This window comes from Theropithecus gelada, chromosome 2 (assembly GCF_003255815.1).
Source record: "Theropithecus gelada isolate Dixy chromosome 2, Tgel_1.0, whole genome shotgun sequence".
In the NCBI taxonomy this organism is placed as follows: domain Eukaryota; kingdom Metazoa; phylum Chordata; class Mammalia; order Primates; family Cercopithecidae; genus Theropithecus; species Theropithecus gelada.
In genome coordinates this window covers 98,783,989-98,801,192 of record NC_037669.1, presented here as the reverse complement: position 1 = coordinate 98,801,192, position 17,204 = coordinate 98,783,989, and the positions used below count along the sequence as shown (strand labels likewise).

The 17,204-nt window shown below is 41.8% G+C and overlaps 1 protein-coding gene across 4 annotated transcripts in view; it reads right to left on the bottom strand.

The window, feature by feature from the left end:
• ULK4 (unc-51 like kinase 4) overlaps window positions 1–17,204 on the bottom strand; it is a 696,865-nt gene that overhangs the window by 309,088 nt on the left and 370,573 nt on the right. For all 4 annotated transcript variants that reach the window (XM_025376619.1, XM_025376622.1, XM_025376621.1 and 1 more), the window contains one exon: window positions 3,907–4,012. In XM_025376619.1, the coding sequence (XP_025232404.1) occupies window positions 3,907–4,012 (106 nt within the window). The remainder of the gene's footprint in view (window positions 1–3,906; window positions 4,013–17,204) is intronic.

Here is a 17,204-nt window from a genome sequence, read left to right as displayed (position 1 = left end):
CATTTGTTATTTACCCAGTAGTCATTCAGGAGCAGGTTGTTCAGTTTCAACGTAGTTGAACAGTTCTGAGTGAGTTTCTTAATCCTGAGTTCTAGTTTGATTGCACTGTGGTCTAAGAGACAGTTTGTTGTGATTTCTGTTCTTTTACATTTGCTGAGGAGTGCTTTACTTCCAATTATGTGGTCAGTTTTAGAATAAGTGTGATGTAGTGCTGAGGAGAATGTACATTCTGTTGATTTGGGGTGGAGAGTTCTGTAGATGTCTATTAGGTCTGCTTGGTGCAGAGCTGAGTTCAAGTCCTGCATACCCTTGTTAACCTTCTGTCTCGTTGATCTGTCTAATATTGACAGTGGGGTGTTAAAGTCTCCCATTATTGTGTGGGAGTCTAAGTCTCTTTGTAGGTCTCTAAGGACTTGCTTTATGAATCTGGGTGATCCTGTATTGGACGCATATATATTTACGATGGTTAGCTCTTCTTGTTGAATTGATCCCTTTGCCATTATGTAATGGCCTTCTTTGTCTCTTTTTATCTTTGTTGGTTTAAAGTCTGTTTCATCAGAGAGTAGGATTGCAATCCCTGCTTTTTTTTGCTTTTCATTTGCTTGGTAGATTTTCCTCCATCCCTTTTTTTTTTGAGCCTATGTGTGTCTCTGCATGTGAGATGGGTCTCCTGAATACAGCACACTGACGGGTCTTGATTCTTTATCCAATTTGCCAGTCTGTGTCTTTTAATTGGAGCATTTAGCCCATTTACATTTAAGGTTAATATTGTGATGTGTGAATTTGATCCTGTCACTATTATGTTAGCTGGTTATTTTGCCCATTACTTGATGCAGTTTCTTCATGGCATCGATGGTCTTTACAATTTGGCATGTTTTTGCAGTGGTTGGTACTAGTTGTTTGTTTCCATGTTTAGTGCTTCCTTCAGCAGCTCTTGTTGTAAGGCAGGCCTGGTGGTCACAAAATCTCTCAGCATTTGTTTGTCTGTGAAGGATTTTATTTTTCCTTCACTTATTAAACTTAGTTTAGCTGTATATGAAATTCTGGGTTGAAAATTCTTTTCTTTAAGGTTGAATACTGGTCCCCACTCTCTTCTGGCTTGTAGGGTTTCTGCCAAAAGATCTGCTGTTAGTTTTATGGGCTTCTCTTTGTGGGTAACCCGACCTTTCTCTCTGGCTGCCCTTAACATTTTTTCCTTCATTTCAACTTTGGTGAATCTGACAATTATGTGTCTTGGGGTTGTTCTTCTAGAGGAGTATCTTTGTGGTGTTCTCTGTATTTCCTGAATTTGAATGTTGGCCTGCCTTGCTAGGTTGGGGAAGTTCTCCTGGATAATATCCTGAAGAGTGTTTTCCAACTTGGTTCCATTCTCCCCATCACTTTTAGGTACACCAATCAAACGTAGATTTGGTCTTTTCCCACAGTCCCATATTTCTTGGAGGCTTTGTTCATTTCTTTTTACTCTTTTTTCTCTAAACTTGTCTTCTCACTTTATTTCATTAATTTGACCTTCAATCACTAATCCCCTTTCTTCCACTTGATTGAATTGGTTATTGAAGTTCGTGCATGCGTCACGAAGTTCTCGTGCCATGGTTTTCAGCTCCATCAGGTCATTTAAGGTCTTCTCTACACTGCTTATTCTAGTTAGCCATTCGTCTAACATTTTTTCAAGGTTTTTAGCTTCCTTGCAATGAGTTAGAACATGCTCCTTTAGCTTAGAGAAGTTTATTATTACCGAGTTTTTGAAGCCTACTTCAGTCAACTCATCAAAGTCATTCTCCATACAGCTTTGTTCTGTTGCTGGAGAGGAGCTGTGATCTTTTGGAGGAGAACAGGCACTCTGGCTTTTAGAATTTTCAGCTTTTCTGCTCTGGTTTCTCCCCATCTTTGTGGTTTTATCTACTTTGTGTTTTTGATGTTGGTGACCTACAGATGGGGTTTTGGTGTAGATGTCCTTTTTGTTGATCTTGATGCTATTCCTTTCTGTTTGTTAGTTTTCCTTCTTACAGTCAGGTCCCTCAGCTGCAGGTCTGCTGGAGTTTGCTGGAGGTCCACTGCAGACCCTGTTTGCCTGGGTATCAACAGCAGAGGCTGCAGAACAGCAAATGTTGCAGAACAGCAAATATTTCTGCCTGATCCTTCCTCTGGAAGCTTCATCCCAGAGGGGCACCCGCCTGTATGAGGTGTCTGTCAGTCCCTACTGGGAGGTGTCTCCCAGTTAGGCTACACGGGGTTCAGGGACCCACTTGAGGAGGCAGTCTGTCTGTTCTCAGAGTTCAAACGCCGTGCTGGGACAACCACTGCTCTCTTCGGAGCTGTCAGACTGGGATGTTTCTTTCTTTTTTTTTTTTGAGATGGAGTCTCACTCTTGTCCCCCAGGCTGGAGTGTAGTGGTGCAATCCTGGCTCACTGCAATCTCCACCTCCCCGCTTCAAGTGATTCTCTTGCCTCAGCCTCCCAAGTAGCTGGGACTACAGTTGCCCGTCACCACACCTGGCTAATTTTTGTATGTTTAGTAGAGATGGGGTTTCACCAAGTTGGCCTGGCTGGCCTCAAACTTCTGACCTCAGGTGATCTGCCAGCCTTGGCCTCCCAGAGTTCTGGGATTACAAACATGAGCCACTGCACTCAGTCAGAAAAGTTTTTTTTTTTTTTTAAATAAATCGAGTGTAGCCTAAGTGTACAGGGTTTATAAAGTCTACAGTAGTGTACAGCAACATCCTAGGCCTTCACATTCACTCACCACCCACTCACTGATTCCCTCAGGGCAACTTTCAGTGCCGCAAGCTTCAACCATAGTAAGTGCCCTATACAGGTGTATCATGTTTTATCTTGTATATCATATGTTTACCACATCTCTTCTATGTTTAAATACACAATACTTCTATGTTTAAATACACAAATACTTACACCTCTGTGTTACGAGTGACTACAGTATTCACTACATGTTTGTAGCCTAGGGACAACAGGCCATACATACCATACAGCCTACGTGTATAGTAGGCTATGCCATCTAGATTTGTGTAAGTACACGCTATGGTGTTCACACAATGATAAAACTGCCTAATGATGTATATTGCAGAACACACTGCTGTAGTTATGCAATGCATGACTGTACATGATTTTTAGAATTGTAACAGTACAGACGTGCATAAGATATAAAGTAAACCACTGTCAACACACCTAGTCTCATTTTCCAAGGTGCTTTTGGTCATATCTGTTTTTATTTTGATTGGCAGTCTTACAGTTCAAATGTTTGTACCCTCCAAATCTCATGCTGACCCTTAATCCCCATTATAATGGCATTAAGAGGATGGGAAATCCAACTATGGTATTTGAGAGGTGAGAACTCTGAGAAGTAGTTAAGATTAGATGAGATCATTAGGATGGGATATTAGTCACTTCATAAGAGGAGGAAAAGAAACCTGAGCTAGCAAGCTCAGCTCCTTCACCCTGTGATGCCCTACACTGCCTTTGGACTCTGCAAAGAGTCTCCAATAGCAAGATGGCCCTCACCACATGCAGCCCCTCAATCTTGGACTTCTCAGCATCCAGAACTGTACAAAATATATTTCTTTTTATTTTAAATTACTCAGTCTCAGTTATTCCATTATAGCAACAGAAAACAGATGAATACAGACAGCAATCAGTCTAAATACTATGAGTACACTTCTATTTCTTGGTTTGTCATCTTTAAGCAGTGCCTATTGACTTTATGCCATTAAGAGAATGAATTATCTTAGAGAAACCATCCCACACTTCCAAATTTTGCCAGTGATATTACTTAAAAATTCTTATCTATTTTGACTCATCAACTTTAAATGGTACTTCTAGACTCCACGCTAAGATGAAAAAATGTACAAATAGGCAAAACTCAATCAGAGAGTAATTCTATGAAGCATTTACCTTGTTCATAAAGTAGTTTCATATTCGAATCTTTGCAGGCAACTAGATTGTTGAGTAACGCAATCACACTTTGCATGGTATTACCCAGAATGCTCTCCTGATGTTCCTGCAATAGATCATAATTCCCAACATAACCATACAGAAATACAATTACATCATCATAAAGACAAATGAGCAAATGATCTCCATTGCTTCATTCTTTGCACAAGGTTAAATGATAGCCTTTTTGCACTTTAATGAAGCACATCCTTCTGTGTTAAGACAAATCCCATCAGTGAGCTAAGTGAGCTGGGAGGGAAGGTAAATCACTCAGACACCAGTGCTGCAGTACGGACTCCCCTGCCCATGAGCTGAGAGATAACACATGGTCCTCCATGCTTTAGGTGGGTGACAAAGGAATTCAAATATGTAGAACTCAGAAGACCATGCCTGAAGATGAATTTGAGATCACAAAAGAGAACTACTTCAAGCAAATATTTCTGCAGTTTCAACATTATGCTGGTACTGATATTTTCCCACTTTAGTACATTCGATCTGATTTATTATATTACTGCTTCAGTGCAATAAGCTACATTTGGACCTAAAAGAGTGAACTGTGAATTTTGCTTTCCTCAACACTTAGCATCATACAGGAGGGAGTAACTTAGGTCCTAAAGAGAATGGAAAATGAGTTATTCTTTAGTCTTAATTTCTCATTTTAAAGGCAGAATCATTTCTTTGTAATTTTTAAAGGGTCTTACAAACAACTTGCTTTGCTTTTGTTCCCTTTTTCATTCCTGTGAATATTTTTTTTTTTTTTTTTTTTGAGACGGAGTCTTGCTCTGTCACCCAGGCTGGAGTGCAATGGCCAGATCTCAGCTCACTGCAAGCTCCGCCTCCCGGGTTCACGCCATTCTCCTGCCTCAGCCTCCCGAGTAGCTGAGACTACAGGCGCCCACCACCACGCCCAGCTAGTTTTTTGTATTTTTTTTTTTTTTTTAGTAAAGACGGGGTTTCACCGTGTTAGCCAGGATGGTCTCGATCTCCTGACCTCGTGATCCGCCCGTCTCGGCCTCCCAAAGTGCTGGGATTACAGGCTTGAGCCACCGCGCCCGGCCTGCTGTGAATATTTTTAAAAATTAAGCAATTAACACAGATTATAATTGAAATTATTAAATTTCATATAATTCAAAACTAAAGAGGCAGTCTTTGCAGTCTGGAACTAGGATGAGGCAAGAGAGACACACAGGGTGCAAAATGTAAGGTAGTACTCCTCACTCTCAGGGTCCTATAAGTACCTACTGAGAGTGAGGACTCCCAGGAATCTAGCTTGCCCCGCTCTAAGTCCTGTGCCCATTCACCATGACTATTCTGCCAACAACTAATCCAACCCTGAAAAGCAACAAGCATATTAATTAGTAGGCTTAATCTAGACCTTTTCATATTCACTTTCTCCACCCCTCACCCACAGAGAAACATATGGTTTGCTGTGGGGTTGTTTTTTAACGTATAGCTATTTTGTGCCAGGCACTATAGTAGGCACTTGAGGCATGCTAATGAACAAAGTCCCCTATCCTCATGTAAATAGACAACAAAAAGTATAATAAATAAGTGAACTGTATAATGTATTAGAAGATAGCAGAGTACTCTGGCAAAAAAGAAAAAGGCAGAGCAGGGAAGCGAGGTTGAGAGGGCAGCAGTGGGGCTGCACATGATTTGAAATTGGGTGGTCAGGGTAAGACTCATTGAGAAGGTGTCACTTAACAGAATTTTTTTTTTTTTTTAATTTTTTGAGATGAAATCTTGCTCTGTCGCCAGGCTGGAGTGCAGTGGTGTGATCTCGGCTCACTGAACCTCCACCTCCCGGGTTCAAGCGAGTCTCCTGCCTCAGCCTCCCGAGTAGCTGGGACTACAGGTGTGTGCCATCATGCCCAGCTAATTTGTGTATTTTTTTTTCTTTTTGTATTTTTAGTAGAGACAGGGTTTGACTGTGTTGGCCAGGATGGTCTCGATCTCTTGACCTCGTAATCCATCCACCTCAGCCTCCCAAAGTGCTGGGATTACAGGCGTGAGCCACCATGCCTAGCATTTAACAGAAATTTTATTTTACTTTTTAAATGCTGAAGCCTCTTGGTATCTCTTAATTCATTAATAAGCTTTTCTTTTTCAATAACTTAAGCTTTATAGAAGAGTTTCAAAGATAGTACAGAGAGTTTCCATATACCCATCACCCAGTTTTCCCTCATGTTAACATCTTACCCTAAACATGTGATATTCATCAAAACTAAGAAATTTACAGATATTAACAACTCAGCTACAGACTATTCAAGTGGCACCAGTTTTCCACTGATGGCCTTTTCTCTTCCGGAATCCAATCAAGGATCCTTATTTTACATTCAGGATTATTTATTTTTGCAACAAATACTAAGTGCCAACTATTCTAGGTAGTTGGCTTGTATCAGTGAACAAAACAGAAGAAAAGCCCTGCCCTTATGGTGTTTACCTTGTACCACGAGGAGAAGACGATAAATAACATAACAAACAATTACAAGATATGTTAGAAGGTGATATACGCTATGAGAGAAAATAGGGAACAGGACAAGGTGGCTTGGAGTGCTGCAGGGGAAGCTGCAATGCTAGAGCAAGCAAAGCATAGCTCCTTCAGAAAATGACATCTGAGCAAAGATTTGAAGACGTAGACACGTGTTTATTCTCTTAATATACTTCTAGACTCTGTCAGCTAAGTTTCTTTAGGATTGTTGCATCTATGTTCATAAGTGATACTGACTGATGAGTGACACCCTCTTCTGATTTTAGTATCAATCTCATGCTAACCTTGTCCATCCATTTTATTCCAAAAATATTTATTGTGCATCTAATATGTGTTTCTAGGAGATCTGGTAGAACTCACTCATACAAGCAACTAGCCTCCATACATTTCTGCCAGTTGTGTGGAAAAACACACATAAATTCAAAGTGCTTTTTCTCTTTTCTCACTCAGTAATAATCAACACAGGAGACTTCTGTGACCAAATGCGTGGGGATTTTCCCCACACATGAAGCAAGCAATCGATTCTGCAGCTAACACAAGCTGAGTGTTCTCTGATTCAACTCCACACCATCTACCTGGAAATAGTATCAGACCCCATAGGGCGAGGGCTCAGTCCCACAAGGCTACGCCCTCCTCCCTTATTCTGACACTCATCGCAAGTCTGGGGCTCTAGAACTTCTGACCCACTAGCATCAAGTTGGGGTTCCCGTGATTCCCTCTTTGGGTTCAATTAATTTACTAGAGCGGCTCACAGAATTCAGGAAAACACATTTACCATTTTACTATAAAGGATATTACAAAAGACATGGATGGAGAGATGCATAGTGCAAAGTATGGGAGAAGAGCTGTGGAGCTTCTGTGTCTTCCCTGGGCACACCACCCTCCAGCAACCTGTACATATTCAGCTATGCGGAAGTTCTCTGAACTTTGGGGTTCTGTTATCGGTCCTTTGGGGTTTTTATGGAAGCTCTGTTATGTAGGCAAGACTGATTATATCACTGGCTGTAAGTGATCAACCTAATCTCAGCCCCTTTCCCCTCCCCAGAGGTTGGGGATTGCGACTGAAAGTTTTCAGCCCTCTAATGTTGCCTTGGTCTTTCAGGTGACAAGCCACCATCCTGAAGCTACCGTAGGGGATGCCAGCCATCAACTCATTAGCATACAAAATGACAGCACCTGAAGACAGAGTTTCTAAGGATTTTAGGAGTTATATGCTAGGAAACAGGGGAGAAGATCAAATATATACTTCACGATATCATACCAGTAGAACTTAAAAAGAAACTGAAAAACAAAACACTTCTACTCAGGCATCTACAACATCTTGAACCAATGTGGTTATTTCTATTTCCCTAGAAAACCATCTACAACATCTAGATTTTCAAACATGTTGTAATAAAATCCTACAAAGCATTCTATTACACCTTCACAAAACTTCCCTGGACCCTATTTATGATGCCTTTTACACGGCGTCCTCTCTCTTGTTGATCAGACTCACCAAAGTTTTATCTATAGATGATATCAGACTTTTCAACAAACCAGCTTTCCATTTTAATGACTACCCTACTTTTTTTTTGAGTTAGTCATTATGAATGACTAACACATTTCCCACTTATCTCTCCTAGGTATACGGTAGAATGGCATTTCCCTGCCTGCTTGGAAAATGACACTAGTGATGAAAATGATACTTGATTTGGTCAATTAAACTCACATGGGCAGAAGCATTAAGAGCCAGTGACAGCTTCATCATCCTGTCTTTTCCTCTGCCCCATGATCTTCTAAATGGTGAGGCTTCTAATGGCCTGGGTATGAGAGAGAGAACATGAAGCAGAGAATCCAGGAATCTCTTGATTGGACAGGTGGTATCCAAGGCTTACAAAAATACCCACACTGAACCTGGCTCTGAAACTGCTTTCTCAGCAGATCTGTACCTCCCACTGATGAGAGCCACTTGATTTCATATAGGTTTTGCCATGTATGCCATTGTTTAACACAAGACAAAGTGTTTGCTTTCCAAATATTGATGACTAAAAATTTTGAACTTCAGAAACACACGCTTAAGAGCACTTTTGCAGTGAATGTTAATGTTTGAATGTTTCACTGACACCAGCTTAAGAAGATTAATGTGGAAGCGATGGTCTGCCACCAATTTCATCTAATTATTCTTACAGTTGGTTGGAAGGAAAGGGTGATTAATAAGCACCAAGATGACACTACATGTTACTCGTGATAAAATAACTAACGATACATAGAAAACCTGTTCTTGTGAAGAAAGTGAAGCTAATAAATCTTTTATTTTTGGTCCCATTTGGTAAAATGACACATACTGCTCCTTGTTCAAAGACTCATCTGTCAGCAAATATAGGTCAGTCTTACTAGAAATAAAACTATTGTTTCTTTGAGATACACATTTTTGTAACTAAATGCACATTTCCTACAATACCCTTGGCAATAACTTTGCTCATTCTGAAGCCAATACCTCAGCTTTTCCTGTACTCATGAGTGAGTGCCACTTGTTGATATAGGTACTTCCTTCAGTACAAAAGCTAACTCACCCTAGACGCTAAGAACACAGAATCAGATCCCAGTCAATCAGGTCCTGGCGCCCCCTTCCTGCAGGTCCCAGAGTCACTGCAGAATAAAGGCCTCTGCCTGCCCCACTACTCAATCTGCAGAGGGGTATACAACGAAGGTACACTCTATCAAACTTCCCCACTAACATTATTACTAGGAGTACTTAGGAAAAAAATATCTAATGCACAGAATAAAAAAAGAGATGAATAATCCCATAACCAGCCTGAAGGAAACGGTTCCACTTCTGTTCTAGACGTTATTAAAAAACACTGTTTTCTTTATTATCTTTGTTGGTTTATAAACTATCCATAGATCATAAACTTTGCTCAGAATAAAGTAAGGGCTTTATAAAAATTATATTACAGAACTATCTTTACTTGCTCTTCCCTCTTATAGGTATATATGCCTTCTTACATAGTGCAGTGGAGGGAGACTTTGAGAGCACAGTAATTGCTTCTGCTCAAGCTGATGACACGGTTCTCTAGGTGAACTAAGAGAGCTGCTGCTCTGGTCTAGAGCATCATTTCCCCAGAAAGAATGCTAAACCCATGCAAAGGGCAGTTGAGAAGGTGTAAATGTGAATTAAGCATACTTCTATTAACTTGTATCAAACTGTGCTATTTCATTTATCTTAGCAACTTTAATAAGGTTTTTTTCTTGTTCACAATCATATTAGCTTACGGGGGTAAACTGTGCATTGAAAAACATTACATTTGCCTCTTAAAGTCAGAGGAGAGGAATATATGAAAAGAGAAAACTTGAGAGTAAACATGTGGGGCTCAACTTCTTCTTGGGTATAACTGGAAGATTGGTGGAAAGAGACAAGGGCGCGCATGTTTCATTCAAAGACCATAGGTCAGAGTTGGAGGGGAGGGATGGTTCTGACTAAAGACTATCATCATTAGATGCTCCTCTGGGAGAGCCCCTCCCACTCCTCCAAATTTAAGACTGAATCCCAGGGTAAAAGAGCAATACAGGAAATTAGGTAAAATCTTGATATATATATTTTTTCAATCCTCACAGCTCATTAATAAAGCAAGGAGTCTATACTTTTGGTGCCCTGATACATGCAAGGAGAGATGAAAGCAGGTGAAGACCTGCAACAAGGTTTTTGGGACAGGGTCAGGGGCCCAGTTACAAGCAGAGTTGCCACATGGGCCCGAGCTGGGCCAAGACAGCACTGATAATGTATTGAGAACTTACTACGTGCCATGTCCGGTACTCCACTTCACCTACATCATCTCATTCAACCCTTACAAAAACATGGAAGGGGCTATCGTCCTACTGTTTTTATCACTAAGAACTGAATGTTAGTGAAGTCAAGTGTAACTTGCCAAACTCTTCATTGGTGAAGCTGGGATTTGGTCTATGGGATGGCAGAAGCCTTGCCCCTAATCACCATGAAGCATTGCCTAGTGATCAAAGGAGGGCAGAGTGCCAGGGTCACCCAGGCCGTTCAGCACACTCCAGGTTAACCAACACCACCTGTGGACCCACAGTGTTACCTGGGAGAAACTGAAAGAAGTCTAGAGTGGGGTGAAAATCTGAGACACTAATCTGGGGCTGTAATGGTGATGCTTATCCTCCCTTTCATTCCACAACGTTCCCTATCCCCTCCCCCCACCACTGGGATCTTCTGGCTTCATAAGCGCCCTCAATGTTTTTCACTACACTGTAAGATGTATAACCCACAATGCCTGTAATCCCAGCACTTTGGGAGGCCAAGGCGGGCGGATCACAAGGTCAGGAGATTGAGACTATCCTGGCTAACATGGTGAAACCCCGTCTCTACTAAAAATACAAAAAAAAAAAAAAAATCAGCCGGGCATGGTGGTAGGTGCCCGCAGTCCCAGTCACTCGGGATGCTGAGGCAGGAGAATGTCATGAACCCAGGAGGCGGAGCTTGCAGTGGGCCGAGATCACGCCACTGCACTCCAGCCTGGGCGACAGAGCAAGATTCTATCTCAAAAAAAAAAAAAGTATAACCCAAGAAGCATGATGTGGGTATTAGGCAATTACAGGAAAGGAAAGAATGAGCACAAAATAAAAATACATACTAGGGCCACTATCAATAGTCACATTATTCAGACACTTGTGTTCACACTGACTGCTGGGGGAAAAAGGAAGCGACTCGCAGAAGATGGCATCGTTGAGAGCCCACAAAAGGCAATCCCACTATACTTTAACATTATGACGAAAATATTCAACTCCTTCATCCGTAATCCATAAGCCCAGCTGAGCTAATTTATGTGCCTAATACCAGTGTATGGACATTTAATAAACAAAACACTTGAGGGCTCTAATAAAACATAGCATTTGCCAGTAGAGATAATTAGAATTAAAGCAGCAAAATTCTAGTGTTTGGCAACATAGATGAAACAACTTCATTAAAATGTACAGTTTCAGCAAATGAAAGGCAGGAGAGCACTGGACCCTGAAGAATCAGCCTTCGCAAAACTAATTGCTTCAGTGCTTAAAGAGGACAGCTCTGAAATACCAAGGACACAGCAAGGAAACACTAGCAAAAAATGACCAGCCTTTCCAAAGCAGTTTCACTGTAGACAGGGCATTCTACTTTACTCTGATATTTGACAATGTAAATGCCACTGAAAGACTTCAGATGTCTGAATTAAAAGTTTGGTGAGGATCTAAATAGTCAAGGTACAAAATACCTTTAACAACTAAAAGTAACAGTGAACCATGGTCACTCTCTTTTGCCTTTGGTTCAGGCCAGAATTTAACAACGAATTAACAACTAATTAAAGGACCACAACTAATCGTAGGGATGAGAAACCACACAGAGAATGAAGAGCAAAGCACACACGTGTTGTGCACACAGCATCTACAATCTCTTAGAAACACATATCACATCCTATTCAACACATGCTTAAACTACATTTCAGAAAACAAATTTGCTGTTGCTCTAGAGAACAGCAGTCTATCGTGTACTCCATGTACAATGGCACCAAAGTGCTGCGCCAGGATGTACTGGTGCATCCAGTCACTTTCTGTCACAAACATTCTCACACCTGGCTAGATTCCTAGAGCTCTGAGACCCAAGCTCAGAAAAGTCTTCAGAGTATTCAAGTGAAATAAATATGTTTGAGGGCAAGAGGACACATTTCCATATTACTGATGACTTTTCACAAGGCTGTGTCACAGGCAGCTTAAACCAGACATGGTGAAACCCCATCTCTACTAACACAAAATTAGCCAAGTGTGGTGGTGCATGCCTATAATCCCAGCTACTTGGGAGGCTGAGGCAAGAGAACTGCTTGAACTCAAAAGGCAGAGGTTGCAGTGAGCCGAGATTGAGCCATTGCACTGTAGCCTGGGAAACAAGAGCGAAACTCCGTCTCAAAAACAAACAAACAAAAACAAAAACAAACTCAATGGAATCTAAATTGAGTTCATCTCCCTTTGCTTTCACACTTTCCTTTCTTTTCCTCTTTCTATTGGAGGTCCCACAGCTTGCCCAGTCATCAGCCACAAACCTTAGAATCATCAGGACTACGGCCTCCCTAGTGTCTCCCTCATCTAGTCAGCCACAAAGTCCCCTCGAATCTCCCTTGAGCCCCTCTTGCATCTATCCTCTGCTCTCCACTCCCATATACCTGCTTAACATCACGCAATTGGCATCCTTAGCAGGGACCACAGTCTCCTAATGGGTGTCTCAACTTCCAGCCTCACTTCCACTACTGCTACCAGACTCCTCTTTTTTTTTTTTTTTTTTTGAGACAGAGTCTTGCTCTGTCTCCCAGGCTGGAGTGCAGTGGCGCGATCTTGGCTCACTGCAAGCTCCGCCTCCTGGGTTCACGCCATTCTCCTGCCTCAGTCTCCCGAGTAGCTGCGACTACAGGTGCATGCCACCACGCCCGGCTAATTTTTTATGTATATATTTTTTTAGTAGAGACGGGGCTTCACCGTGTTAGCCAGGATGATCTCGATCTCCTGACCTTGTGATCTGCCCGCGTCGGCCTCCCACAGTGTTGGGATTACAGGCGTGAGCCACTGTGCCCGGCCCCAGACTCCTCTTTCTAAAGTGGCAGAGACTCTATCTCCAGCTGTGGGGCTTAAATCTGGAAGGCTGTAGGCCAACACAGGGAATATTGGCTTACAGTAGGCCCAAGGTCATTGCTACCACAGTCCAGTTTCTGTCCACAGCCCTGGTTGGATTTAAAGCCCTGAAAGGAGGGGAAGCCACAAAACTCGTCGGACAGCAGATGCAGGGATGTTGTTACTCCCGTGCTTTCAATCCAGCATTATGATGTGGGAAACATTCTTACGAGTTTTTGAACCAAATACGGACCCCTAGGGCTAAGAAACAGGAAAGGGAACAAGTTGAGTTAAACTGAAAGGGCACAAGCCAATTTAAAATTAATTCAGTCTTTTACCTCATAAATAATGTACGTGGATTTCTTAGGCAGAAAGACCAGGATTTAGGGGTCCATGGGGGGAATGCTTGGGGTAGGGTGAAGGTGCTGGGGTAACTGCCCATGGGCATTTGCTCTGCTAGTTGTGCATCAGGTAAACAGCCCCTCTGCCAAGGTGGTCAGGGCTTCTAGGGGTTGAGCAGGCTCTGACAGGGGCTGAGGAGGCAGAGGAAGAACACTGAAGCCCGCTTTTCTCCCCTCGGTAGCCAAAAATGTATGGTGCTGTCGCCCCAGGAGTCTGGAGATACAGAGTTAAGCCCCTTTTTTTATGTGGGGCATCATCATTTGAAGGCTTCCTCCACCTTTCTGATCAAAGACATGAGAGAAGGCAAATTAAAATTATTTTTAAATTTGACTGACAGATACTGTAGAGGCCCTCTAGCAGCAGCAAATACAAGTTATGATTAGCGATACATTCCAGCTAGCACAGAGGGAGTATTTGGATCAACTAGTACCATTTGCCAATCAGTATGCTGAGCTTGTCTTTAGAATTCCAGTCCTCATTCAACACCAATGGCAGTGCACTGTGAATGCCCTTCTGGCAGGTTAATTGTGTCACTTGGCCTTCCTAGCCCTACCCTTTCATGTTATTTAGGCTTCTAGCAGGAAGCTTCCATCCTCTTGGCTCTCAACGTGGCCCTAGGCCTCAAGGCAGGAGCAGTGGGCCAGAGCCAATGCTGCTCAGGCAGGAGAACCCTGGCAGTGGAGCCAAAGGGAAGCTGCCAGGACCAGCTCCCTGGGGATGGACTGTGCCCCTTTTATGTATCTGCCTGTAGCGTTGAAAGAGAGGCCAATCTGCCACACAACACAATATCTGAGCTAATGACCAGCCCAAAGTAGGGAGGACAAATGAAGAACTAGAACACATCCAGACATATGACTCCTTTAGTCTTCTCCTCACATCCCTGCCACTGTTCAAAAGTAAAAATAGCAATAAAAATAGCAATAACAAAGTCCTAGCAAACTAAGGTCACTCTTAAAAATGCAGGCCAGATGTTGTTTCCTGAAGCTGGTGTCTGTGGGGAAGGCTGCCTTGGGTTGAAGACTGTTTTCCTCACTTTCTGTGCCTGCCTGCCATCACTGTGGCCATCAAGTATACAGTGACTGTCTTTATTACTTGTTAATCCCATCCCTCACCCAATGCTGAGTGTCTTGAGGGCAGGACTGGGACTTTTTTTTTTTTTTTTTTTTGAGATGGAGTCTCGCTCTGTCGCCCAGGCTGGAGTACAGGGGCTGGATCTCGGCTCACTGCAAGCTCCGCCTCCCGGGTTTACGCCATTCTCCTGCCTCAGCCTCCCGAGTAGCTGGGACTACAGGCGCCCGCCACCTTGCCTGGCTAGTTTTTTTGTATTTTTTAGTAGAGACGGGGTTTCATCGTGTTAGCCAGGATGGTCTTGATCTCCTGACCTCGTCATCCGCCCGTCTCGGCCTCCCAAAGTGCAGGGACTACAGGCTTGAGCCACCATGCCCGGCCAGGACTGGGACTTTTAATCGGGTCCCCAGTGCCTACGTGCAGTCCCTGGTACGCAGTGGTCTCTGAAAAATTAATGAAAAAACAGTCCTGCTCAAAGTTGCTTGGGTAAATACAGCTAGAGAAGGCACAGACGGTGTGAGAGCCTCCTTCAAGAAATTAACTAGTCAGTGACTAGAAACTGCCTTCAGTTAAGCAACTGGTAAACATTTATTGAGCACCTAAAATTTGCTAAGTAATGGTGTGAAGTAGAACTACAAAAGGATAAAAAAGGCCTTTCCCAAAATGCTTTCAATCAATTTATATTCACTTTTGAATAATGTTTGCAAAAAGTGATAAATTCAGATTTTTTTACTTTAAGTAAAATACACAAAAATCTCTCACATGCATGCTAAACACTGGTCAATCACTCATGAAGCATTTGCATTGGCATGGAAACACATTTTCATGAAACAATTTTAATAGGATTCTCTGCAAAAGATAACTGCTTACAAGGTGTCCCATCCTAAAGAAAGAAAATGTCAAGCGAAAATGAATGGAAAGATTAATTACACACAATTATCACAAGGCAATTTTCAATTTGAAATTCAATTGTCTTTTTCTGTGGGAGTGCACAAATTTTTCCTAATAGGAGTTTACCAAGTGTTGGTACTCACAGTCCAGTTTCGAAGAGGTACTAGTAAATCCTGCAGGAAAAAATATTTCAGTGGGAATTGACTAGAAGTTTACTTAAAGCCAAAGTTTTAAAGAATGTAAAAGTGTAGTGTGGTATAGCAGAAAAAAAACTGGGCCAAGTCCAGTTCTAAGCCTTGGCCTGCCCCAAACCAGCTGGAAAGCCTAAAGCAAAGCAAGAAAATAAGCTACTAGACCTTGGAAGAATCTTACAGACCTTTGTAGTTCAATCCTTTAATTTTTTAATTTTTAATTTTTTTGAATACATAAGAGGTGTATATATTTATGGAACATATGAGACGTTTTGATACAGGCATGCAATGCATAATAATCACATCAGGGGAAATGGGGGTATCCACCACCTCAAGTATTTATCCTTTGTGTCACAAATAATCCAATTATACTTTTTTTAAAATGTACAATTATTATTGACTATATTTACTAAGTCTTATCCATTCTTGCCCCCACCCATTAACCATCCCCACCTCCCCTCCAACCTCCCACTACCCTTCCCAGTCTCTGGTAACCACCCTTCTATTCTCTAGCTCCAAGAGCTCAATTGTTTTTCAATCCTTTAATTTTAAAGACAAAGCAATTGAATCTCTGAAAGGAATATAAAGAGGAGGGTCAGGACTTAAAAGTGCATCTTCCTTTCCTATTACCTCACAATTATTTACCTAAAAATCACATCAGGGCTTATAGAGTCAAAGGTGTAATTTTATACTTGATCTCAGTCAAAAGGCCAAGAGGAGATTCAAGGATATAACTTTAAACAGATACAATGTTTGCCCACACTGGAGTAACACTGTATAAACACTGCTCCCTGGAGCTGCATATTTGGTTGCCCTTAACACCTGTGGTAGGTCAGCTCTTACTCCTGAACAGCAAGTGATGAATAGACTATTCTGGAGCAAATGGGAATACCCCAACATAATGCATGCTGACCCTCAGGCCAGCAGCACTTTTTGGATCTAATAGAATTTTTCAGTTTTTGCAGCAGAAGGCTATCTCTAAAGAGGTGATAGTCATCTTACAGTCAGGGTTGAAATTTTAGGCCAAGAGCACCGTTTTCCAATAGAATATTCTAAGCAGGTAACTTAGAACTGCAAGCATGTACATTTATGATATGCTTAAAAATCAGCAGCAAAAGGCAACCTGGATCTTTGTCACTCACCCTGGAATTTGCAGAACTTGGTATTTTATGCATGATCACACTTCTGTTCCCAATTTCCATAACTGAAGGCAATCAGCTTTCCTTTTCTTAGACTCTACTTAGAAAATAACCATTATATTTGTTTACTCACGTTGGAACATTCAATAAGCTCATTTTTGGCACATAATGACACACGCTATACCATCTTGAAGAATTAATGGTTGCAACAGGATAAAATGATTCCAGGAATATTTCACCTCTCAAATAATCTTTTGTGTCTTTACTGGCATATTTTTATTAACTAGAATTAGAAGAAACTCTAGATACAAGCATAAAGTGAGCAGTATTAATGTAGGTCAATAAATTAATAAATTTGCATCCAAAATGTTGTGCTAAACAATCACAGGAAATGTCGATTAAGGAGTCCTGTGGTGAGAAAAGGTTTGGAAGAAGGGATTAATAAACCCA